At 51.8% G+C, this 23,441-nt stretch overlaps 10 protein-coding genes across 10 annotated transcripts; 6 read left to right on the top strand and 4 right to left on the bottom strand.

Moving 5' to 3' along the window:
* Positions 1-98: 98 nt before the first annotated feature.
* On the top strand, positions 99-1,551 carry GT037_001470 (subtilisin-like protein; the record flags this gene model as incomplete). Its single annotated transcript, XM_038926517.1, has 4 exons — positions 99-419; positions 477-636; positions 689-791; positions 840-1,551. 4 exons carry the CDS (start codon positions 99-101, stop codon positions 1,549-1,551), a joined length of 1,296 nt encoding a protein of 431 aa, XP_038789809.1.
* A 632-nt stretch (positions 1,552-2,183) lies between these two features.
* Positions 2,184-3,158, top strand: GT037_001469 (duf-domain-containing protein; the record flags this gene model as incomplete). The annotated part of the gene is made up of 1 exon (XM_038926516.1): positions 2,184-3,158. The coding sequence occupies one exon, from the start codon at positions 2,184-2,186 to the stop codon at positions 3,156-3,158; it is 975 nt and encodes a 324-aa protein (XP_038789808.1).
* Positions 3,159-3,487: 329 nt separating this feature from the next.
* Positions 3,488-9,997, bottom strand: GT037_001468 (wd repeat-containing protein; the record flags this gene model as incomplete). Its single annotated transcript, XM_038926515.1, has 7 exons — positions 3,488-4,639; positions 4,691-5,122; positions 5,168-7,492; positions 7,542-7,730; positions 7,784-7,879; positions 8,545-9,731; positions 9,805-9,997. The coding sequence occupies 7 exons, from the start codon at positions 9,995-9,997 to the stop codon at positions 3,488-3,490; spliced, it is 5,574 nt and encodes a 1,857-aa protein (XP_038789807.1).
* A 594-nt stretch (positions 9,998-10,591) lies between these two features.
* On the top strand, positions 10,592-10,796 carry GT037_001467 (uncharacterized protein; the record flags this gene model as incomplete). The annotated part of the gene is made up of 2 exons (XM_038926514.1): positions 10,592-10,633; positions 10,683-10,796. The coding sequence occupies 2 exons, from the start codon at positions 10,592-10,594 to the stop codon at positions 10,794-10,796; spliced, it is 156 nt and encodes a 51-aa protein (XP_038789806.1).
* An 808-nt stretch (positions 10,797-11,604) lies between these two features.
* On the top strand, positions 11,605-12,756 carry GT037_001466 (uncharacterized protein; the record flags this gene model as incomplete). The annotated part of the gene is made up of 1 exon (XM_038926513.1): positions 11,605-12,756. The coding sequence occupies one exon, from the start codon at positions 11,605-11,607 to the stop codon at positions 12,754-12,756; it is 1,152 nt and encodes a 383-aa protein (XP_038789805.1).
* GT037_001465 (uncharacterized protein) lies at positions 12,615-14,908 on the bottom strand (the record flags this gene model as incomplete). The annotated part of the gene is made up of 4 exons (XM_038926512.1): positions 12,615-12,752; positions 12,849-13,044; positions 13,409-14,292; positions 14,357-14,908. 4 exons carry the CDS (start codon positions 14,906-14,908, stop codon positions 12,615-12,617), a joined length of 1,770 nt encoding a protein of 589 aa, XP_038789804.1.
* A 1,097-nt stretch (positions 14,909-16,005) lies between these two features.
* Positions 16,006-16,869, bottom strand: GT037_001464 (uncharacterized protein; the record flags this gene model as incomplete). Its single annotated transcript, XM_038926511.1, has 1 exon — positions 16,006-16,869. The coding sequence occupies one exon, from the start codon at positions 16,867-16,869 to the stop codon at positions 16,006-16,008; it is 864 nt and encodes a 287-aa protein (XP_038789803.1).
* A 1,247-nt stretch (positions 16,870-18,116) lies between these two features.
* On the top strand, positions 18,117-19,258 carry GT037_001463 (mitochondrial carrier; the record flags this gene model as incomplete). The annotated part of the gene is made up of 2 exons (XM_038926510.1): positions 18,117-18,353; positions 18,413-19,258. The coding sequence occupies 2 exons, from the start codon at positions 18,117-18,119 to the stop codon at positions 19,256-19,258; spliced, it is 1,083 nt and encodes a 360-aa protein (XP_038789802.1).
* Positions 19,259-19,616: 358 nt separating this feature from the next.
* GT037_001462 (uncharacterized protein) lies at positions 19,617-21,194 on the bottom strand (the record flags this gene model as incomplete). Its single annotated transcript, XM_038926509.1, has 1 exon — positions 19,617-21,194. The coding sequence occupies one exon, from the start codon at positions 21,192-21,194 to the stop codon at positions 19,617-19,619; it is 1,578 nt and encodes a 525-aa protein (XP_038789801.1).
* Positions 21,195-21,893: 699 nt separating this feature from the next.
* On the top strand, positions 21,894-23,084 carry GT037_001461 (uncharacterized protein; the record flags this gene model as incomplete). The annotated part of the gene is made up of 1 exon (XM_038926508.1): positions 21,894-23,084. The coding sequence occupies one exon, from the start codon at positions 21,894-21,896 to the stop codon at positions 23,082-23,084; it is 1,191 nt and encodes a 396-aa protein (XP_038789800.1).
* Positions 23,085-23,441: the final 357 nt, after the last annotated feature.

Raw genomic sequence — 23,441 nt, 5'->3', positions numbered from 1 at the left:
GTGTGCGCGATGGATTTGGTGCAAGGCAAAAAGTGCATATAGTCCGTTGGTGGTTGGCAGATCTGCTCCAACTTACGCTCGTTTCATCCCCAATTGCGATGCAGTTCCTCACTCGTATCGCTGCGCTCGCCGCTGTCGCAGCTCCGTTTGTCGCCAATGCTGCTCCCGTCGACACCCCTCGTGCGAACGAGATCATCCCCGGCAAATACATCGTCCAGTTGAAGCCTGACACGGATGTTGCGTCAATTGCTGCCCACCACAACAAAGTGCGCAGCATACATGCTCGCAACCTGGCTCGACGAGGTGATGATGGCGCGGGTGGCGCTCCGGTGGAGCGCGAGTATGGATTTGGCAACTTCAAAGGCTATGCTGGTTCATTTGACGATGCAACCGTCGAAGAACTGAAGGCTTTGCCCGAGGTTAGTCACGCGGCATTACTAACAGATATGCCAAAGCAACTCTGACATCTTGTATAGGTCCTCACCATTGAACCAGACTTCGTCATGAGGATAAGTGAGTTTGTAACTCAACCAAATGCGCCGTTAGGTCTAGCCGGTATCTCGTCTCGTACACCAGAACCCACTGACTATGTCTACGACGAAAGTGCGGGTGACGGCACTTTCTCCTACGTAATGGGTAAGTGGCAAGACAGTGCCGTGTTCGGTGTGGTATTGACAGCTTCATCTAGATACTGGCGTCCGTATCACTCACGTGGATTTCGAGGGACGAGCGATTCATGGGTTCAATGCTGTTGCAGGCAGTCCTGATACTGATGAAGAGGGCCACGGAACGTAAGTCACTCACTTACCAGAAGTTGGGTCCAGGCTAACACATCCTAGGCATGTAGCTGGAACCGTTGGAGGTGCAAAATACGGTGTCGCTAAGAAAACTAACATCATCGACGTCAAGGTCCTTGGTAGCGCGCAGGGGAGCGCGTCGGATGTTTTCGCTGGCTTTGATTGGGCGATTAATGATATCGTGTCCAAGGGTCGACAAAACACTGCCGTCATTAACATCTCACTCGGCTCTTCCGCTTCAACACTATGGGACGCTGCCATCACCGCAGCCTGGGAGAAAGGTGTCCTTGCCGTCAACGCAGCAAGAAACGAGAACAGTCCAGCCGAAAACTCCTCCCCATGCCGTTCTCCCGAAGTTATCTGCGTCGGAAACGCAGAGATTGATTTCAGCCGGCACTCTGGTCCTGGAGGCTCCAACTACGGCCCCGAGGTCGATATCTTCGCTGTGGGAACAAACATCGTCTCTGCATCTTGGCGCAGCGATACAGCGGAATGGAGCACAACGGGTACCTCCATGGCCTCCCCGGCTGTAGCCGGCCTAGTCTCGTACCTCCGTGCTCTCGAGGGGCCAAGCACTGCTGCTGAGGTCAAGGCGAGGGTATATGAGTTGGCCACGCCAGGTGTCGTGACTGATACCCTAGGTTCGGTGAACCTGATGGCTTTCAACGGCAACCCTAGTGCACGCATCGCTAGCAGCCCGAGCAATGCTACAAATGCCACCGTCGAGGCACGTGGAGCTTGGAAGCTATGGTAGACGACAACAAGATTAGAAGTTAATCGAGCAAAATGAATCGATTGTTTTCTCTTAAGCCTAGCCAACGATTGTACGATACATTGAACTCATATAGTGAATGTGATCTTCCTAACATCTCTGTCAACTTGCTCCTGATGTACAAACACGATAATGAGTTACAGCTGATTTGGAGTCTGTTATCGAAGAACAAATCGTGTTTATGTTGGGATTGCTTGCAGCATAGGGTTAAATGATATACTACTCTCGTTATCCATATGCTGGAGAGATCTGACTTCCTTTCAGACTCGCGCAATCGAGCAATACTCGCATCGGGACTGGCGACTGCGGAGTAGACGTTGCGGAGGGTGTTAGCGCCGGTCGAGTCGGCCGTCATCGCGGTCAAACGCCGGAGCTGATTTTCCCCGCCGGGTCGGCTATTGAATTAGCTGGGTTAGTACCAAGACGACATTGATATAAACGCTTTCCTTCATGGATGTATCGGAGATCTGAACAAGCCGGTCATAACAGTTCCAACCCGTTCGCGGTCACATATTCATTCAATTCATGTGTTCAATTCATTGCAGGACCGCAGATTATACTTTCTAAATCACGAAGACGAGAGGTGGCGTACGTCTCTGAGACTACATTGAACGATGCGTATCGAAAGATATCCGTTGTCGCCCCCGGGCCTTGAAGAGCTCGCCAAGGTTCTCGAAGCGCCTTTGGCTGCCAACTATGAGCATATAGCCATCAGCGTCGTTGAGTGCCCCGATCTTCGCGCAGCACCATTCAACCTAGCAACAGCTGGTCTGTCGGGTAACGAGAAGATCTCAGACGTTGGAGGTCAGCCAAATCTTTTCCCCAGCCCTCGACTCGACACTACATGGAGCATGAAGGATCTTGCCCAGGCGATGGAGATGGATCTTGACAAGGGTAGCATCATTGGTGCTGGAGCTGGACCTTTCCATCAGGTCGGTCAAAACTGCGAGCTCGTCCCTAACTTCAGTTGGGGCCAAGGTTTTGGCGATGTTGACAACAAAACACACCTCGCACAGATCGACAAAGACACGGGAGCGCCCAGAGTGGAGAAGAGTCCTACCTTGGACTGCGCATTAATGGTCAACCTCTTTGGCTCCGAAGGTAAGACTGGGCCGGTACTCAAGATCACTGCTCGTAAACGAAAAGGGCCAGAAATCAGTTTTACACAGTGTATACGGAAGGGTCTCATAGCAGCCTATGGTGACAATCGGACGGTCAGTCTAGGTGGAGCATTTATCGTAAAGTCAGGACGCACATACTGCCATATTATGCCGGACTTCCCCTCGGCAGCGGAGCTACCATTCAAGGATGCTAAGCAACTCAACGACTGGCTGACATACCACGACTTCGATAGTCCCATGGTGTGTTTGTCGGTCCTGCATTCAGCAGATCCAGAACAAGCAATGGGTTTACGACTTGAGCATACACACTGCTTCTCTCCACAGGGCAACAACTCCGGAGGTCACTATCACAACGACGTTGAAGGATCGCAATGGGAGATCGAATACGAAGGTTATTTCAACACGGCAAAGATGATATATAGAGTGGAAAGGCCTTCAGCGACCCTAGCACGAGATCTGCACGGCTAGAAAATTGGCTCATTCTTGTTCAGTTGCTGCACTTCACACGTCTGTCTTCCCCGCATTTGGAGTCGGTTACCAGGACCATGGAACTTAGCCACGAGGCAGAAGAGCATGTTACCCATAGCCACACGCTCAATGATGAATGATTAGTTCTTTATTTGATCCGACTTTACGTCGCCTGGCTTCTCAGTCTAATCAACACAGGCATGCATAAAACTACATACAGCGACTATTACACTCAAGAACCATGGTTCGCAACGCCCAGTCGTGCCCGCCTAGCTCCAGATCCGCCAAACCACATACACACACAGATTGTGCCAAAATAGTGGCTCTTACTAGAAGCCAAAGGCATCCAACAAACTGTTCGCATCAGGCTCGTGGAACTGCGTCGGTGGCGGTTTCTTCTTCTCCTTGTCCTTGTCTTTTCTCTTCTCACCCTCGTCCGTCTCATCATCCTGATTTCCCTCTCCGTTGTCTTCATCGTCATCCCCACTTTCCCTACCCTCTTCCAACGTCCCCTTACTCTCCGCAAGCTCATTATGCACATGCTCGCGCACGGGAAGGTCAGCAACGACAAGCGAGCTCCTCCTGCGCAACAACTTCCTAGGATCAAAGTCAAAGTCGGTCGTCGCATCCCTTCCTCCCGTTCCTCCCCCTTGCGCTGATAAGAAACTCTGTCTTGGCATCTCGGGACTAAGCGGCGGACGTCCAGGTCCTACATTTGTCGGTGGCGGCGGCAACAAGAACTCCCATCCTCTGACTAGATCGAGCGCCAGGACGTCGCAACCCATACGATCGTACAGTCCGGCCGTATGCAGCACGAAATCCCATTCCTCGCGCATACCGATCATGGTGGCGCCGCGAAGTGTCTGCAGCGACTTTTCGCGCAACTGCTTGTACAAGACCACCAACGCCGGGTCGTCAGTAAGATAAGACTTCGCTGCCGAACTAGGTGGCTCCGAGGTTTCGAGGAGAGTAGACAAGGGTGTGACGAGGGAACGAACTGCCATGTCTTTCTTGTTCAACAGCCAATATGCCCACGTTGCTAGCCATCTGTTTCCTTGCCTAGCAGCTTGTGGTAGAATCTTGTCTTTCAGAAATGTTAGCAGGACGGGTGAGTCGTCACCGCCGTAGACGCGGGCAACGGCTATGGCGAGTTGTGTGTCACCAAGCTGATTATGCAAGACACTGACGGCATCTTGGAGATGGTCAGCGAGAAGGAAGAAGGACGCTGCATATTCGAATCTTCTTCTACCCATAAGTGCGTACGCGTTCTTCAGCGCAGCAGTCTTCCACCTCTCTTCAGAGAAGTTATTGGAAAGGAGGCGGTGGGTTGCGCCTTGTTCACGCGACCAAGTAGCCATGCGCCAAAGACCGACGAGGACTGTCTTTTTCCGGAGAGCCATATAGTAAAGGGCGCAGTCGACAGGGTTCTTCTCTTCGGTTTTGGTGTATTCGTTTCGAGCGATGACTTCGAATTGAGCGCGCTGGGGACGTGGTTAGTGAATATATCAGGATATAGTGTCACGTTACTGTACCAATGCGTTGGTGTCGGACATCCACATAAACACTCCGCATTCCTTTGCGTGCTGCCACATCATCTTGCCGCTGAAATGTCTACTGACAAGGTCAACGAGGATATCCTGGCTTCCTGAGTGGAACGCCCAGATGATCTCGCGCCACGATATAGGGCCTTTGTGCGTTTCGCTCAGCACATGTTGACGAAAGAACAACAAGAAGCGCCCAGCATTATCGTCGATCGATCGGCGATGCTTCTCAACCATACCAATACACTCGATAACATCGGCTAGTCGAAACTGTTCGCGACTGGACAAGAGCGGTATCCGCTTGGTAGTCAAGAGTTCTTTGAGATTGGACGCGACTTCTTCGGTGACAGCTTCGGGTTCGCTATCATCCGAGAAGTCGGCGTACGACGTGTGTATCTCTTTCCGCGATGCAGTCATTTGAGTCTATTGGGGTTAGTCGCATCCTGCTAGAGTCATCCATGCACGTACCTCAGCTTCTGAGAAGTCTTCAGGTGAGAATCCCAACGAGCTATCCAGCTCCTCACCTTCGATCCAGAACTTAAGTGTAGCATAGAGGCGAATCAGGATGCGTTGCACTAATAGCAGCTTGCCAGCCAATACGCATTGTGAGAGTAACTGGGGATGGTACGCGGGAAGGGGACCGTTGAGTCGACTAACGGCATCGAAAATGTCAATAGATGCAGTCTTGCGAGAGATGGTACGCAAGCTTGGGAACAGCCCTTCCGACACCTGGACATGCTCGTCCTGGATGAAGAGCTGGTTGCCTGCACCAATAACGAGATTACCACTGCTTAGCCATACTGAATCGCCAATCGGATGAGGCGTGATATCGCGGATGCGCACATCGCGGATCTGCACCCAAGATGGGCCGGCGTTGAGGTAGTCGTATCGAAGCTGAGCGTAGATGACGACTCGGTGAGGGAAACCAACAGCAAGGATGGACTGATTGTCCGGGGTGGAAGACCAGTCAAGATCCTGAATGACGCCGTTGCCTTCGAATCTCTCTTCGTGCTCCAACTGGGCACTTCGCGTGTTCCATATGGTAAGCGTCGTTCGGTCAGCATCGACCAGTGCAGCTTTACGTATGGACGTGCCACTAGCAAGTGACGGGCTCTTCACACCAGTCTCGACCTCGGAGGTCATCAGCCAGTCCAACTTTTGTTCATCGACGTTGACGCGCGCAGTCCACGACTTGATGATTCCGGACGTTGTGTATGATATGGCTACATCTCGCGCAAATGTGTCGAGGAACCCTGAAATGACAGGGGCCGTACCCGCAGGATCTACAGGTAGTACAAAGGCAAGATCGTCACCTGATCCTAGGTCGAAGGTAGAGAAATGCTTCAGTGCGATGTCCGAATGACCGTTCGTATAGCCATTGGTATGCGCGATAGCAGAGAGCTTGCGACCTGTGATTGGATCGCGCTCTGGTGTTGGCAGTGTAACCTCCCAGCATATGCCCTTCATTTCGGCACTAATGGTGGCGATGTGCACGCGGTTTCCGCCAGCTTCGACCTCAGGTATGACTAATAAGCACAAAGGCTTGCCCTGTAAACTGTACGCAGAACGTGTCACCTCGACAGCTTCATGACCGCGGGTATCCCAAAGCGAAATTGCGTCATGGTGTAAGAAAACGACATAATTGCCCTCTTGTAAGAGAGCGGTGCGATGGATATGCTCCGTCACTTTGACACTGCTATGTCGATGCAGTGTCATGCCCTGATCGCTCTGTCGCTGTAACCACACGATGATTTCATCAGTGGTGGTGCGTGATACCAAAGCCCTTCCACTAGCCGTACGATTGACCTTCTTGATGGCATGTGAATGCCCTGTCCACATGGCTTTCCGCTGGATGCGTTGAGGTTGCGATGAGGGGTCGAACAGATAGTCGATGCGCGACTCTAGCCATTCGATCCGCCCGTCAAAGTGATGCGACAGCAGTGTCAGCTCGGAGTCTGGCTTATCGCCGATGAAAGCGTAGAACTGTACATTATCCTCGATGGTCTTAGGTTCCTTGGCAAAGTGCAGATGCAGTCCATCTACATGGGCAATGTTGAAAACGTCGGTGACCTTCTTCTGCTTAGCCCCCACGTTCTCGAACCCCCACGCGGACATGTTGCCTCTATCATCCAGCACGACGCATATCTCAGGGTTGCGGTTTGCGACTTCGATTAGGTGATGCAGGGCGATGCCGTGGTCCTTTTCTTCTGCTGACGCCTGCTGCATAGCTCTTTCCGTTGCGTGAGTGAAGTGTTTTCCGTCGATGAAGAAGGCATATCTCTTGGTGGACTGCTGCTCCAGCGGCACATGTCGTGTCATTATCGACTCGACAAGGTCCACGTCTGCCCACATGTGCATGCCATCCACCCCGTGGTGTTCACCCGGAACCCAGACTCGCACTCTTTGGTCTGCGCATATTGTATATAGTACATTGTCTGTAGACTGGTCCTTGTGATGCGGGTGTCGCCAGTGCAAGCCGGTGATGGCTTTGGGGTGTGCGAGGTAAAAGTAGTCGAAACTCTGGTCCGCGGAGCCAAACGATGTGCGCCGCCATATCTTCAGCAGCCGGTCGTACCTGCCTGTTGAAGCTATCAACTCGGCATCGGGCGAGAAATGGGCAAACTTGACGGGGTTTGCAAGCTGCTTGGTCCATATGCGTTCTACGTTGTCGCTGTGCGTGTTGAAGAGGGTGAGGGAGGCGCTGCCAACGAGCAATTCGTCGGGCATACCCCATGAGAGGGTCGTGATTGGGTCGTCGACATCGGAAAGGGACATGCTGCCCTGTTGCGACCACTGCGCACATCAGCAGTCATTCCCAGCGTCCCTTCGGCGTGTGGCCCACCTTGACGGCCCCCTCATCTTGCCCGTATGGCCGGTATATGTAGATGCGTCGCGTCGAACATGCCGCGAGTTTGCCGGTGCCTTGGTCGATGGCGACTGCTTCGAGCTCGAATTCCTCGTCGATATAGATGGTTTGCAGGACGTGGTTCGGTCGGTCGAGGACGATGAGCGCGTTGCCGGAAATGTAGACCTATACGAGAAGCGTGTCAGCCTCCATATGTGCCATGTGGTGTCTGGTCATACGATTATCTGGAGGCCGTCCCACAGGCCGTGAGCGACAGCCTGGAGCTTAGCCTGGGGTCGCCCAGGGAGAATACCGCGCATAGAAGTTATCGAGCCCTGCTACCGTCGACTGGTCATTCTCAGGCTGTTTGGCTAGATCGAGTAGCTTCTGGTGCGGAGTAGCACTCGTAAGGTTCTATTAAGCTTTCGGTGTCTCGCGGTACAATGTGCGACACCTAGGGTTCCTCGAATGAAGCTCACGCGCACGATCCACGTGCTATGTCGTCACCTCACACATCGACAATTTCAAACAACAGGTGGAACATGTTTGTCGCCTCGTAGCGAGTTCAAGATGTTTTCAGTCAGAATCTAGAGCGCGTAGTCGAATCGCAAGCGCCGTTGTCTGGAAATAAACTACATTGTTGACGCTCGAGGGTTGCGCGAGCCTTCCGCAGCGCCGTCTCGGAATCGGAAGCTAGCGCGACAAATCTCGGCCCGGCATCAAGTGGTTGGAGCATGGCTTCGAAGCTGCAAGAACGTGTCTCTGTGGTATCTATCTACATCCATCTTTTTTTTTGTGTAATCGCAGATATCTTCAGGCCATCCGCATCCAATCTTCTCCTTCAACATGGCCCTTACGCCATCGTCCTCTGCACCCTTCCTTCAACATCCCCCTGCTCTCCCTGCCCCTTCCACTCCACCGTCACTGTGATACCCCGATCATCACCCTTCTCCTTCGCATACGTCAAGCTTCCCTCTAACACTGTACCTTTCGTATATACCTGCTTCTCCGCAATCTCTTTATCCAGCAGCAGGACCGCCTGATGCCAATGTGTTGGTGTATTGTTCGGTCCCGTCGAAAAGCCCAGACCGGGAATACCGTTCTTGCCCCAGTCGACATTATCCAGCGTCTTGACATCCTGGGAGCTGCCAGGGTGGATGAAGACGGTGTCGAACCATATCGCTATGGCTTCGAGAGACGCAACGTCGCGGTCGAGCGTCATGCGAAGCGGTACCTTGAAGCTAAGATCTTGCACGGACACGGTCTTCATCTCGAGTAGATGGCTTGTCGCGCTGCCGCAGAGGGCTTTTTCGGGCACGTCAAAGACACCGATCTCGTGTGTGTTGAGTAGGCCGCCTGGGACCATAGGCGAGAAGTCGAAGCCGTAGATGTCTTTCCAGAACTTTTCGCTCGTGCTGTCGGCTATCCAATCGGCGTCTGAAATTGGAGCAAGGCGGATGTTGCAATGCGAAGGTACCATGATGCCATCTGGCTTGAGGTACATGTCTCGTGCGCGCAGAACAGAGTCCAGCATGCCTTCGAAAAGGAGACCGTAGCCCATCCATTCCGAGATGATGATGTCGACTTTCTCCTTGCCGATCAGGCGCTGCGTGTTAAAGTCTTCCGCACGACCCTGAATGAGTTCGATACGGTCTTGGTATCCGTTCTTTGCGATGATTTCTTTGGCACGGACTGCGATGCCGGAGTTGTCGACTGCAAAGACTTTCTTGGCACCTGCTCGTGCGCAGAAGAGGGAGAGGATGCCAGTACCACATCCCACATCTAGTACAGTCTTTCCAGCGAACACCTCTGTGTTCTTTTCGATAAAGTCACGATACCCCTCCGTTCGTACCCGGTCCTCGATCATCTCACGGTGGATGCTATTGCCTTTGTACGATTCGAAGTAGTCTTGATCCCGGTCGTTGGTCAACTTGATCCTGGAGAAGTCTTCTTGCATATCTTTGTGCATCTTCGCCTCATATTCATCGTAGTCGATGGCCTTGCTGTCATCATCTGGCATGAGATCCCCAAGTTCAAATAGTAAGGCATCATCCTCTAATACTGGCTGCAGGTATTTGTCGCTCGCAAGCTCCTGTACGGTTACTCTGATAGCTTTGGGCTCCGTGCCTTTTTGAGCTTCTGCTCGGAGGTAGTTGATCAACTTGATGACGGTGAGTTCGTCAGCGTCTAGCACAGGCAGTCAGTAGTCGTCCCAAAGAGGTAAAGTGCGCAGGGCACATGGACGCATTGGAAACTATACCTGGTCCAAGCCCTTTGATCGTGGCAATGAGATCGAACCCTTTCTCAGCCTTGTTGTGCTCTACCATGTCCGACACACGAGTCCATTGTCGATCCGAGAATAGATCTTTGAAGCTAGTCGTATCCGGCTCGCTTGCGTCTTCGACAATGCTGCCGACTGAGCTCGCGTCGTCGTCTGATGAAAAGTCCGACATGTCGTGAAGTGCAATCACTGTACTTTGTGCGAATGCAAGCTTTTTGAAGTCTGCCAAAACTGCAAAGAGTTGTGATGTCGCGTCAAGTTGCCTTTGGTGGGGGAAGGCTCTGCGGTTAGTGTGTGCGAATGTGGGCGAGGCTGCGGGGTAGGTTTGTCGGGCCTACCGTACCTTCTCTGCCCCTCCCAATTCGTGTTTCGCCAACACTCATCAATTCCATCAATGTTATCAGATGTATGGGCGTTACCTGGCACAGAAGACCATAGCATACTACTCAATATAGTGGACCCTCTCGGCGCTGACCATTGATATCTCGACAACGAAGCGTGAAACCGTCCCCATTTAGCCCACACATTGCGCTCGCCGGCTGCTCCATCCAAGGGTTGAACGTCTTTTTCCCGGTGATGGTACGATCAGTTTTGCACTTCGTCTTAATGTGTGCCCAACTCAGTCTCTTGTTTCTTTGTTTGTCGCTTACATGCATGCTAGTGCCAGCCACCACTATCGCTAGCACAAGGGATAGTTGAGGTGACAGTCTAACAGCCTGACACGCGACTTTGCATCAACCATGGAAAATGATGAGCAAACCTCATCATGGCATCTGGAGAGACAGCGCCCTACAATGCTCGAGTCACTGTGAGTGGACGTATGGTAACCGCCAAACACCACAGTAACCACAAATCAGGTCGATCGTGCGTTCAAGAATTCGGGACCAAAGTCTCAAGAGTACCATTCAGACGTGTTTGAATCTACGGCAGCAAGACACTCGTGCTATCTTGCTATACGAGCTGGGTTGTAGAATTTGCTCACTCAACCTGAAGCCTCGAGGACCAGATCAACCACACTCACTCTTGCGGAACTTTGCAAAACTGTCCGATCTAACGCCTGACTGTTCTTTCTGTAACCTGATCAAAAAGTCATTTGACCAGCTCACAGAGAAGAAGGATGGAACTGCAGTGTGTGTCGTCAATTGCGGGAAGAAAGGTCTTGACATCCAGTTGTGCTTCCGGATCCAGGACCCGTATTGTGAAGGTCAACATGTGCAAATATTTTCCCCGGGCAAGTAACTTTCGACCAGAGATTGATACTCTGCTAACTCAAAGGTAGATGTAAAGCAGGCACAGTGTCCTTTTGAAACACGTAACATCTGTTCGGATCCGAGGTCAAATGACCAGTTCAAGAAGATTACTACATGGATAGATGATTGTGTTCAGAGCCACGGGCAGTGCACAGCTCCGAACAAGACGTTTGCGCCGACCCGTCTAATCAAGGTCGGGAAGGAAAGCGTTCAGGATGCTCATCTTGTGTCCTCGACTGGTCCGGTGCGCTACGCTGTATTGACATATTGTACGAACGTCCTCCATTGCTGTAGTGCTCCAGGTGCTAACTTTGATGATTGAATCCCAGGCTGGGGTCTATATCCCCAGTCTATGACATTAAAGGCCAACGTTGCAGAAAGGCATAGGTGCCTAGATGTATCTCTGCTTCCTCAAACCCTGCAAGATGCATTATTCGCCACTCGAAAGCTAGGGCTAGAGTACATATGGATTGACTCGATCTGTATACTGCAGGACGACCGAGATGACTGGGCAAAGGAAGCTGCTACCATGGCGGACGTGTACTCTAATGGTTACGTGGTCATTTCAGCAACGGCTGCAAAAGCATCAACCGAAGGATTCCTATTGCCAAGGAAATCACCACTCAGTATCTCATGCACGTCTCCATCTGGCTCATACTTCGATGTGCAAGCCCGTCGAAACGACACGCATTGGTGCAACTTGAGTAGACATAACAACGAGTACCCGTTGTTCTCCCGAGCGTGGTGCATGCAAGAACGACACCTAGCAAGGAGGATCGTCCACTTTCTTCCCGGCGAAGTGCGCTTCGAATGCCGCACCCACGACACCTGTGAATGTAATGCAGTACCATGGCCACACCCCCAGCCCTCTTCAGGCGACGACTACTACCGAGTTCTACGCGCGGCATGCGAGTCCGGCAGCATCAGCGATGCTGAGTTCGCTGGGCTATGGAATAATCTCATCAAAGAATACACCGAGATGGGCATCACGCACAGAAGTGACTTACTTCCTGCACTCGGCGGCATTGCGAGAAGTCTTTCTCCCATCGCGCCAGGAACTTACCTTGCAGGACTCTGGGAGAAAGGCCTCGCGTTACAACTCACCTGGTACTGTGACGACTTCGACATGGACACTACGCCTATACGGCTGGAGAGTTTGCGCCAACCAACATGGTCGTGGATATCGTCTCCAGCGCAGATCTGGCCGGAGAATGTCTACAACTCTCCCAAGGAGAACCTGCAGTCGTTGACGTCTTTGGTAACTTCGAATGCGGAACCACTGCGAAACGATCCTTATGGTGAGATCAAGAGTGTATCGATCGACCTTAAGGGCCCTATGGCTTCTGGACCCGACGTTATGACGTTGTTTGAAAAGGTGGCCGCAGAAAGAGTACTATTCCTGACCTTCAATATTGATGCCAAGAATAAGTTCAGGGCCGCGAGGATGCGGCCAGAGACTTGGGAGCAATTACATGCAATCACGGATTGGCGAGATGTCGTATGTCTTGCGTTGTATACGTATGAGACTCGATATCGAGGTCAGAACATTGGTCTGATGGATGGTCTACTGCTTCGGTGTTTGCGCGAGGACTCAATGTATGTGAGAATTGGCACCGTGACGTGGATGCCATGGGAGTTGTTTGACAGATTCGCTGCAGAGGCTGTAGTCACTGTAGTCTAGTTGCGGATGTTTCCTGGCTACGTATGCTCGCAACAGACTTGGGATACACTATCACGTATCTCTGTCAACTGTCTCTCTAAGCATAAGTCTACCACGGGCCTTTGCGCATGATCGAATAGGTACTGGCAGTTTGCCTTCGACCGGTAGTGCATGTCCTTGTCGTAGCCACAGCTGAGTATACGGGCATTGGACAGGTCGTGCGGGAGGTGATTACCCAGCCGGTTGGCACCGTTGCTTGCCGTCCATGTCTTCTCGTGGTGTCCGTTCAGGCCATGGAAAGCGACGATGCTGTAGTCTTGTCAGCTGCTCCTATCGGTCCGCGACGTATCACCATCATTTCTATCCTAGTATCTTGACATCAGCGCATTCACCATCATAGATATGTTTATGGTCAGGAATATGATTACGAGTATCTCCTTACTCCACTCTAATTTTGGGTCTTGCCCATATGCAAAACCGGTCTCAGTACCGAGTGTCACAGTCGCTTCATGGGATTTCTACAGAAACTGCGTCAAAGACACTCCAGGTTACATCTCGAACGTAACAGAAAAAAACGAACACCCGCCAAGAACGCCCGAGTACGCAGCTCGTTTCTTTCCAATCCGTGCCGTCAAACACACCTTTCTGAACATCGGTTCTGGCAAGCGACTACACCTCCTCATCAGAGTCTTCTTCGAGTAACTGGCGGGCAAGTTCTTCGGCGCGCGCAGCCAGGCGAGGCTTCTTGACTTGTGGAATAGACTCAACGACGTCGACCTCGTCCGCCTCGTCACCGTTACCCTCTTCGTTGTCTGAACTCCAGCGAGCCTCACTGCCATAGCCATACTCGACCTCCATCTCTTCGTTGTCCTCAGCTTCCGTCACATCCTCGACCTTTTCACTATCAGAAGCCGGCGCAGCAGCGCGCTTACGCCTCTTGGAAAGACTTGTGGATGCTGCGTTGTTGTTGCCAGCTGCACTGTAGACATCATCGCGGTAAACGTTATCGTCATCAGTCTGTGTGCCAACCGATCGGAACCTGCTCTTGTACGTCCCAGTTCTACGTGTACGCCCGCTCTTCCGGTGATTGACACGCTTCTCGAGTGGAAACTCGGACAAGGGAATGATATGTTCGGGATACCGCTCGTCGTCCGTGACCTCGCCGCCACCTTCGATCATCAGCCGGAAGTCGCGAGCGTGCTCGCGGAGATACCACATGGTGTGATTCTTGGTCTCGTGAGCGGACGTGATCTGGCCACGTAGAGCGTCCAGTCCACGAGCTTTTCCACCAACGGCGTTGATCGCAATGGTGATTGCTTGGAGGTCCGCCGAAGTCATGGTATCGTATGCATCGATGCCGTTCTCGTGGATAAACGCGTTGATGGCTGTGTACATGGCGCAGATTTCGCCAGGCGTCCAGTGATCTCGCGTCTTCTTCTTCTCGTAGTCTGCGTTTGAGCGCCGCGAGATCTGGTCGATCCACTTGTTGTACGCATCTTTCCAGACCTTGTCGTTGGGATCGATGTCTTTGAGCTTTGAAATGCCGATGTGGATGTGCTGTAAGTTCAAGAATGCGCAGTCAGTTCGTGTCCAGTGTATATCTCGTGTAAACAAAACTTACCTCATAGGCGTGTGTACGGGCGTTGAACCGGCGAAGAGCTATGCTAGGAGTAAAGACCTCGTGATTGCCCTTGAAGTTGCGCTCCCAGCGGAAAGCAGCGACCTTGTTCCAGCGGACGACGACATCGCTCTTCTTCTCTTTGTCCTTCTTTGGTACCTTGCGGCTCTCTAGGTCGGGAAAAAAGACGCTAGCATCCGCTTCGTAGAGGTCCTTGTCAGCAGAGTCGCGCTGCTCCGGGATGATATCAGTTTGCGTGAACCAGCCGCTACCATCAGGCATCTTGACTCTAAAAGTGGCCTCGATCTTGGACGGGTCCGTGTCGTGGGGAGCGAACTTCTCGTTTGGAGAGTTTGGCTTGTTTATGAGTTCTCGACCCGCGAATGGTGCGGGATCTTCGGAAAGGCCGCTATCGCTATCGCTAGCGATGTCGGTGAAGACGTGGACAGATGAGCTGGTGGCAGGCGTCTTACCCTTTTCTTTGCGCTGCGGCGTTGGCATCTCTGGCTCGATAGACGCCTGGTGGGCAGGGGTGCCAATCGGGGTGGTTGTCATTTTGATTCTTCCTCGTTGAGTTGGATTGACTGTCAAGCGATTATTGTTGGTTGGGGTTGAAGATTGCGCACAGTGGGGACGATTGTGCTTGGGCGCGTGAAAGAGCTTCGATTATCTGCCAGTTGAAGCGCGCCGGAAGTTCGAGCATGAGATGAAGTCAGTCACAAGGCAAGAAAATTGACTCTTATACTTCTCGCGCTGTGTGAAAGTTGTTGGAAAGCAAAGTGTGACCTATTGTTGCAGTGTTGACGGTGTTTGTCGTTGGTCATGGAGTAAGCACTCCAAGATATACACGGAGGGGAGCGCAAGTTTGAGACTTCAAAACAAAGCCTAACACATCGGGAAACTCGACGTCACTGCCTGGCTAGTGAGGATTCATTTCACTTCCCGAGAATTGTGTAAAATCACTCATAGTAGTCAGGTGTATATCAGAACAGCTTTAGATGGTGCACGTCAAGGCATCAGTAGGCTTGTCATGGACACAAAGGATACCTTCAAGAATAAGGGCGATCGAGAAACCATCTCAAGTCTGTCGAGGTTTTGTAAATTGCAGAAACAGTTCGCAAGGAGAATTGCCAACCACATGCAGCGAGTGAAAAGCATAGCTCATCAGTGTCTCTGTTTTGACAACTGTGAGGTGCTCACATATCCACCTGGAGTTACTTACCACTATCTCGACTCATTTGTAACGGTATTCGCCCTATATCTGGATTTGTATCCTTCTTCATATCAGTGGAACACAATGAAAAACGAGGTAGCCGAATCATCTTCGAATCTGGGCGCTCGACCGGACGTCTTGTGTACAACAAAGCGTATCAGAAATATTGAAGTACGTAATAACAGCGGATGGTCGGTAAGAGCAACAAAGTACCTGATACATGTGTGCTTTCTCAGTAGAGCTCGACAGATACATGGTAACCTCGAGAATAAGCGAATGTCCCAGAGACTTCAACTACAGTTCTTCACGCCTAAACGCACATGAAAATTTCACAAATCAGGATATTACATTGATCTTATTCGCGATCTGCATTAGAAATTACAAAACGAAAGTTCCATAGCATTCATCGCCTCGTCAGCTCTCATCACCATTACACGCTTCAAACAAATAGCGCGATAGCAGCGCCAAGTCCCATCAACATAGGCGCACCAGTAGCCATCGGTGCGCTACCCTCAGTCGCTTCAGGCTGCGCCGCACTCCCAGAAGAACCCGTCTCAGCAGCATCTCCGGTACCGGTAGACATAGCATTCGACAGAGTAGGAGTAGCTGCCTGAGTCGCGTCCAGCTTCTCCGTCCCCGCGGTAAGAACAAGGTAATAGGTCTCCATATCCGACGCAGCCACGGGGTCCACAAAGGAGTATCCTTCAGATGCCTGGCCACCGCTCGAAAGTCCGCTGCAAACAGACGGCGTGTTCGTGCGAGAGAGCGTCTCAGAGCCATAAGGGCGAGTTAGTGTAAGTTCTGCAGTTTCCGTGCCTGCTGGGTCCGATCCGCGCGCAGGATACGTATGCGTATATGTGAGCGTCTCTTCCGTGGTCGATGCGTAACGGGTGCCGTCCCAACAGACGATTGGACCGACTAGGCTGGCAGGGTAGGATATGGTACATGTACGGTTTGAATCAGCCTTCTCTGGGGTAGGCCAGTCGCAGGAATAGTTGAAGAAGTTGTCGACGTCGTCGTCGTCATTATTGTCACCGATACCAGCTGGAAGTGGAATGTCCATGTCGAAAACAGTAGGACCAATAGTCATGGTCACTGGGCCACCGCCTACAGGGAGGGCGGAGGTATCGACGCCATCGTCGTAGTCAGCGACGATGGTGGTATGTGTTTCATTGGCGTTGACAACGGACGCAACCCAGCCAATATGGGTCGCCGGTTCATTGAAAATGGGCATCCAGAATGAGGTTGTTACCTGCGCGGTCGCACTAGCTGCGAACAGCATGGTCAGGAGAAGAGACGCCATCGTAGTAATAATGACGGACGTTTCAACGCGGGGAGAGTGTGTTCTGCGATGACTTTCGACTCAAGCCTTTTGCACGGGGTCTTGACGCTTCTTAAGATTTGTCTCTTGGCGTCTCACCGGTTAGCGGGTTGCAAGGCGCACCGCAGCAGCCTCGCATAGACGGATACTGTGCCGCATCAGGCGTCCGCAGTAGCTTGGCACTCCGCTGGGGGTGGATCGTGTCTCTTAATCTGTGGGGTGGCGTACAACCTGGTCCAGGCTGGCGGCTGGTGGCCTCACCACCAACAACAATGGGTACGCGGGTCTAATCTGTATGCAACGGGGTGATTGGCATGTCTGGCGATACAGATGCGGCTGTGCATGGCTGTGTAGTTCACGTGCGATGGAAACAACCTTGCGTCAATGAGAATACGCTGGGTGTGTGGACAATCGTGTTGGCGGTGTCTAGTGATGATTGGGTCAAAGATGAGCGACCGTTAGCGGGTAGCCGCTGAGAGGACTATGATTGGTGGAACGCATTGAGGTCGCTCGTTATGCGAGCCAGTATAATTTTGATGGCCCTGGGCGAAGTTCTGTCGGACCTACGCGGCGGATGACTCTGCCAGGCTTCGAATGTGATGTCCAAAGCATCGCGCAGATAGCGCAAGCAGGGCTCGTCCAAACAGGCATGGTATTGACTTGTCTCGCAAGCCCATGGCGTACTTCAGCGTTGGTATGCCTTTTCATCAACGCATCCCATCTATCCCAGTATTACCTACTTCTATCTTCCGTCGCGCGATGTCTTCGAAGAATGAGTCGGCCGGTTTGCAAGAGTTGCGAACACATAGCTTGAAGATTTCAACGTCGTTACGTATCATGCGTCACTGTATTGACTTTACAGCACACGCCTATCTTCAACTCTTCGTTGTGAAGCGGCAGGTCTCGAGCGCGACAAAGGTGGTAACAGCCTTGGCGGTACGCGTGCGCTTGCGATGTGTGCGCAATGTGGAGAAAGCACAACCATCAAAAGAGTGAATCTTCTTGAAGTTGAAGAAGACAGGAGACGCGACGCGGTCAGATAGTCAAACGGTGCCTCGGTCGCCAGTTGCCATTGAGAATTCGGCCGTATAAGTGGGTCTCGTCCATCGGCTTACAAGTATAGCCGAGTGCGCGTCATGCCCCTTGATTGGTAATCGCAACATTCCTCGGACGGCGTTACTTATCAATTGCAAGTGCAGCGTTGCGATTCAATAACATACACCAAAAAGATGCCTCCTCGACACGACATAGAAGGCGTTGTGCCAGATGAGCGTGCGCCTTTGCTTCAGCATGCCGACGTACGCCAGCGCACGCCCACGCCATCGGAATGCGACGACACAATAGATGAGCCGCAAAAGGCGACATCGAGGACCTGGTTTTATGTTTGGAGAGGCCTTTTGGCGTTGTTTGTCATACTAGTTGTCGTTGTTTTTATCAAAGGATGGATTGACGCAGATGACGTTGATGTATGTATCTCCCAGTGGCAAATGTTACAGTCTCCCAAAGCTCACAGTATGCGACATAGTTCGATCTCAAAGGCGCGTTGAAGCGCGCGTTAGGTGGAGGCTTGAGCGGTGCTGCGGCAATGATCCTGCAAGTATTGCTCTTGATGCCCATTCGTACCATCATGAACTACCAATACCGCCACGGAACATCAACGACCGTGGCAACAAAGACATTGTACGCAGATGGCGGCATTAGCCGATACTACCAAGGTATGGGTGCTGCACTCGTTCAAGGGCCTATTGCACGATTTGGAGACACAGCCGCCAATGCTGGTATCCTCGCCTTACTTCAATCCAACGGTTTCTTGAAACAGCTTCCATCTCCCGTCCAAACGGTCTTCGCATCTGCGTGCGCTGCATCTTTCAGGATGCTACTTACTCCGATAGATACGCTAAAGACCACACTACAAGCCCAGGGATCTGGTGGCTGGACGCTCCTCCGGCAACGCATCAAGACGGACGGCATTGGCAGTCTCTGGTGGGGTGCATTCGCTACTGCGGCAGCGACATTTGTTGGACATTACCCTTGGTTTGCCGTATACAACTTTCTCTCCGAGACCATCCCAGATCCAACGAGACAGCAAATTGGGTGGTGGTTGCTACGTGCTGCTTTCATTGGCTTTTGTGCATCGGTCGTTTCGGACACCATATCCAACTCGTTGCGCGTCGTAAAGACATATCGACAGGTCAATGACAAGAGGATATCCTACACTGAAGCAGCCAAGGAGGTCATTCGTAAAGACGGGAAGATGGGTCTATTCGGACGAGGATTGAAGACGAGAATTATCGCGAATGGTCTGCAGGGTATACTGTTTTCGATTCTATGGAAGCTATTCTTGAAGATCTGGGAAGACAAGACGGGTTAAAATCAGACGCCTATCGAATACGATACATGGATTGGGCTAGAGGAATTTCGTGTCGATTTGATAACCTGCAGTTTGCACGGCTGGTCCACCGGTTTAGAAAGGTATTGGGTCAAAACTGAGGTAAGCCCTCGAACAACACCAGCTCAAATAGACTTGTACACACTTGCTTCTAGCTCACTCAGTCCCAGTATGCGCAAAACCTACTTCATTGTGTAGTGCTGCGATGACGACATGTATAAGCAATAAGGTACTAACACTTCTAACTTCACTGAATATACAGCCGTCACTGAAAGAGCTCTCTACATATGTTTATATGAAGGACAACTGGCTTTACGTTTGAATGAGGTCGCACTATGGGCTATCTTCGGGTTCTTGGACTCTCTTTGCCTGCTCTCTTTGCCTTCTTCCCATCTTGTTCTCCTGCGTCGCCCCTCTTCCGTTTTCGCTTTGGCGACGACTTCCTGCTTCCCTTCCCATCACTACCCGATGATGCATCCTTACTAGCCCCCTTTGGAACCTCAACAGCGACCGACCCATCCTTTTGAAACCTCAGCAGCTCCTCTTCTGTGATTGTTGGGATGAATATAGGGCCACCGTTGTCGGCTGGGAGAAGTCCTCGCATGTCCTTCCGCATTTCGGCAATCTTGCTCGCCCTACCATCAAGCTTACCCCGGATGGATGTTGCATCGCGCGCTGGTCTTGGTCCCACGGCTTCTCCAGTTGTATCCTTCAGCGTCTTGCCTTCGAAGTAGGCGTTGAAAGGAACCATGATGTTGGAGGGTCCGGGGAGCTTGATAATGTGGCCTGCTTCGATGGTGGCGCGGAGCTTGCAGTGGAAGAGCGTCATCCATGCGTCTTCGAGGGATGTGTACATGAGTACGTTCTTCTTGGTGTTGATACCGTGCTCGTGGAAGATACCGGTGCGCCATCTAATGATGGCGGCGATTTGCTGTTTGGATTTCCAGTCGACTTCATCGTGCTTGACCTCCGTGTAGGTTAGAGTTTTACGTTCGTCGGTGATGGTGTTACGGAGCTCGATAGTGAGCTTGTGGGGCGAGACGTTACCGGTCCGTGGGGCATCGACATTGCCTTCTAGCAGTATCCACGTACCAATCTCATCTGAAGAGGTGTCGTCGCTGGTTTCTGCCTTGGCTTGGTGATGAATCTCGAAGGTATCGTGAACTGGCGTATCGCGATCGTTCAATGACTTGGCCTTGATAGCCAGAGTCTTTGTAAAACTCTTGACAGGTTGTCTTAGGGATACTAGCGGCTTCTCAAGGGCTGGAGATGTCGAGAGGAAGTGGTCCAAGGTAAGCTGTACTCCCTTTCTGTCCTGTGTTCTGAGCTTGGTTTGGATCTTTAACAGTTCATCATTCTCATTACCATCAACACTGTTGACATAGTTGAGGTAGCCGTAGTGGTCGAAGTACTTCTCGTCTATCCATAGAGAATTGTCGGCGTCTTTCAATTTCTCTCCAGTCATCTCAGCATCCACAGGAGTAGCTGGTGTATTGGTCGCCAAATCCTTCGCAATAGGAGTATCTCCTTCCTGTCTTGCCAGGGTATCGGCCATCGATGTTCCTCCGCCTGACATGCCAGAGGTCGCTGCGCTGTCGACTAGCTTCCAGGCTTTGGGGTTCGATTCTCCGCCGAAGGTCAATTGCCACTCATTGTAGTGCGAAGCCTTGGTTTTGTTGATAGGTTGCCACCCGCAGTGGGAGGAGTCTTCACGTTGTTGAGCAAGCGATCGCATCTCCGCCGGTACCAAGTGCTCTGCCAGTTCCGCCAAATCTCCTTCATCTTCTTCCAGCGCCCTCAGATAATTCTTCATGCGTACGGATTGTATCTTCCCTGGTTCAGTAGCTTCGATAGTGTCGCGGTTCTGAATCTCAGGGGTGCGGTGTGGGACGAGTGGATGAGGACGGTTGAGACCCATACTGGCGTAATGGGATATGCGTTTGGGATTGCTAGTCGCGTCAGTGGTGTTGCTATACGAGCTCAGATCGGTGCTGGCTACGCAGCAACAGTTTTCTTTGTCCTGCCAGGCAGGGTCTCCCAAAGGGGCGCGAATGCCTGTATGTGGTGGGGATGGTGGCTCTAAGTCACCCCGTGTAACCAAGAAATGGCCGTGATGTTTCATTCTATTCTTTGTAGTTGTGGTAGTGGTTGAGATTGTGGTTGAGTGGTCGGGTTGCACTGGACTGGTGTTTGGTGGCAAGCCAGTTGGTAAGTCCATCCAAATCACAGCATGATATGGAGTTGAGTGATTTAAATGAGTTTGCTGCGGGAGGAGGTATTCACATGTATCCCCATGGGAGATAGTGTCTCAAATAAGCGGACCCATACCGACATCGCTTGCTTGTTTTGTCGCGCACCATGAGCATATAAAAAGTATCGAGAGACATTGGGGCTAGCCTGAGACAGAAATGTTGTGAACGTCAGCCATTGGCTAACAACCATTCGAGTCGCTGGTCACGTCGGCATCAAGCGCGATATCTTTCTACCACAGCGAGACACGGACCACTTTCGCAGTTCATCTACACCGTGCATGGCACCCCCACCCCCGAAATTTGCTACATGCGACGCTTTTTCTGGGGTATCAGACAACCGTATCGCCTCGAAACACACAACGACGATGGCTTCCATCAACCTCGACGACGGCACCTGGACGATAGATGCGCTCAAAATCAGGATCACAAGCCACTCACTATTCAAGCAGCATGGAATGGAGATGCCAGCAAGAATATTAGAGCAGGATCTCAAAAGCGCCGCTCGATTCTTTGACCAACACGACTCGTCGAGTACGATAGCGGACGGCAAAACCCCTCGACCACTGGAGTACCAGTCCTATACTGTCAACCCCGATCTGAGACCTATGGCTGCAGCAGCTGGTCTGAACAACACTCATGGAAAGGAGTTTAGCAAGGCTGTTCTCGCCCAGTGGTTACAGCGCTGGGATGTCGATAATGCTCCGCGCATGGCTATGTTCCTGCCACGCCAAAAGGATGGCAAGTCTGTTGTCCCAAAGAAGATTATCCAGACACAAAACCAGACTGGACCGAAGCCGACAGGCTCTAGGAAACGAAAGACTTTGTCTGCCATGCCTTTCGTGCCACAGAAACGCCAGAGCAGGACCAGAACGATGGCCAAAGACGACGATGTCGAAATGCTCGACGAAGGCGACCTGAGTGACGACCGTTACCACACGCAGTCTACGCCGAAGGCTGCCACGCTGACTCGGGAACAACGCCAAGAGAACACAAACTCTCATGAGTCTCGAACCAGCCGAAAGATCGCTACCGAGACACACCTCGACGCAAGCAAACACAGGGTGCTACGGGCGCGCAAACTGGTTGCCGAAGACCAAGACCACGATCCTACAGACGATGCCACGGGCCGCATCGGTGAGGAAGACGACGATATAGTTGAAGCTGGTACCGAACAGTCGCAAAGATTCGCTGGGAGACGACGCGGCCCTGGACTTAAGGTGACCAGGAGTCGAAAAGCTCAGAAGAAAGCCACGAGAGCTGGCACGACAAAGACTGTGGAGCAACTCGCAGATCAACAGCAGCAGAAAGATGATGAAGAAGAGCTGAGGATCCACAACCAGCTTCGTCAGGGGCGCTACTCTGATCCTCTTCTCGCAGACACCTATCGTGTCAAGAACAAGACAGTTCTTGTGCGTTTGGAAGGGCACGTCCGACCTGGTGTCAAGCCGGCTCCTAGCGAACAACTGGGCACACGGCGCCTCTACAAGCGTGAGGTAGACCAAGCAAGGGAGGAGGGAAGGGATCTAGACCTCTGGATGGGTGGATCCTCGCCTTGACGTGCTTCATAGGACGACATTAGGAAACAACTCCAGGAGGAAGGATTGTTGAATCTAGCTTCAATTCGTTCGCGTGGTTCTCACTGGTGTGGTCGGACAAAGGATAGGCTATATCTGTTGAAAGTGTGACTGAATAATGTATATAGAGATGAATTTGAAGTGTTCTATCTACGTGTGATGTAGTTCTTATATTCCTTAGCTCTTCGTTTGTCTTCAAGTTTGACTGTATAGTCGTTTGTCATAGACAACAATATCACGCACAGTGCTCTATGGGTGCTGCGATAGATCCTTTAGAGTCTTCGTATCCTTTGTCGAGTGGGGACAGCGCGGATGTCGGAGGACCTCACAACTCCATTG

The sequence above is a fragment of the Alternaria burnsii genome, assembly GCF_013036055.1.
Source record: "Alternaria burnsii strain CBS107.38 chromosome Unknown 750, whole genome shotgun sequence".
Lineage (NCBI taxonomy): Eukaryota > Fungi > Ascomycota > Dothideomycetes > Pleosporales > Pleosporaceae > Alternaria > Alternaria burnsii.
The sequence above is the reverse complement of the archived record's forward strand: the minus strand, read 5'-3'. Positions and strand labels throughout refer to the sequence as shown.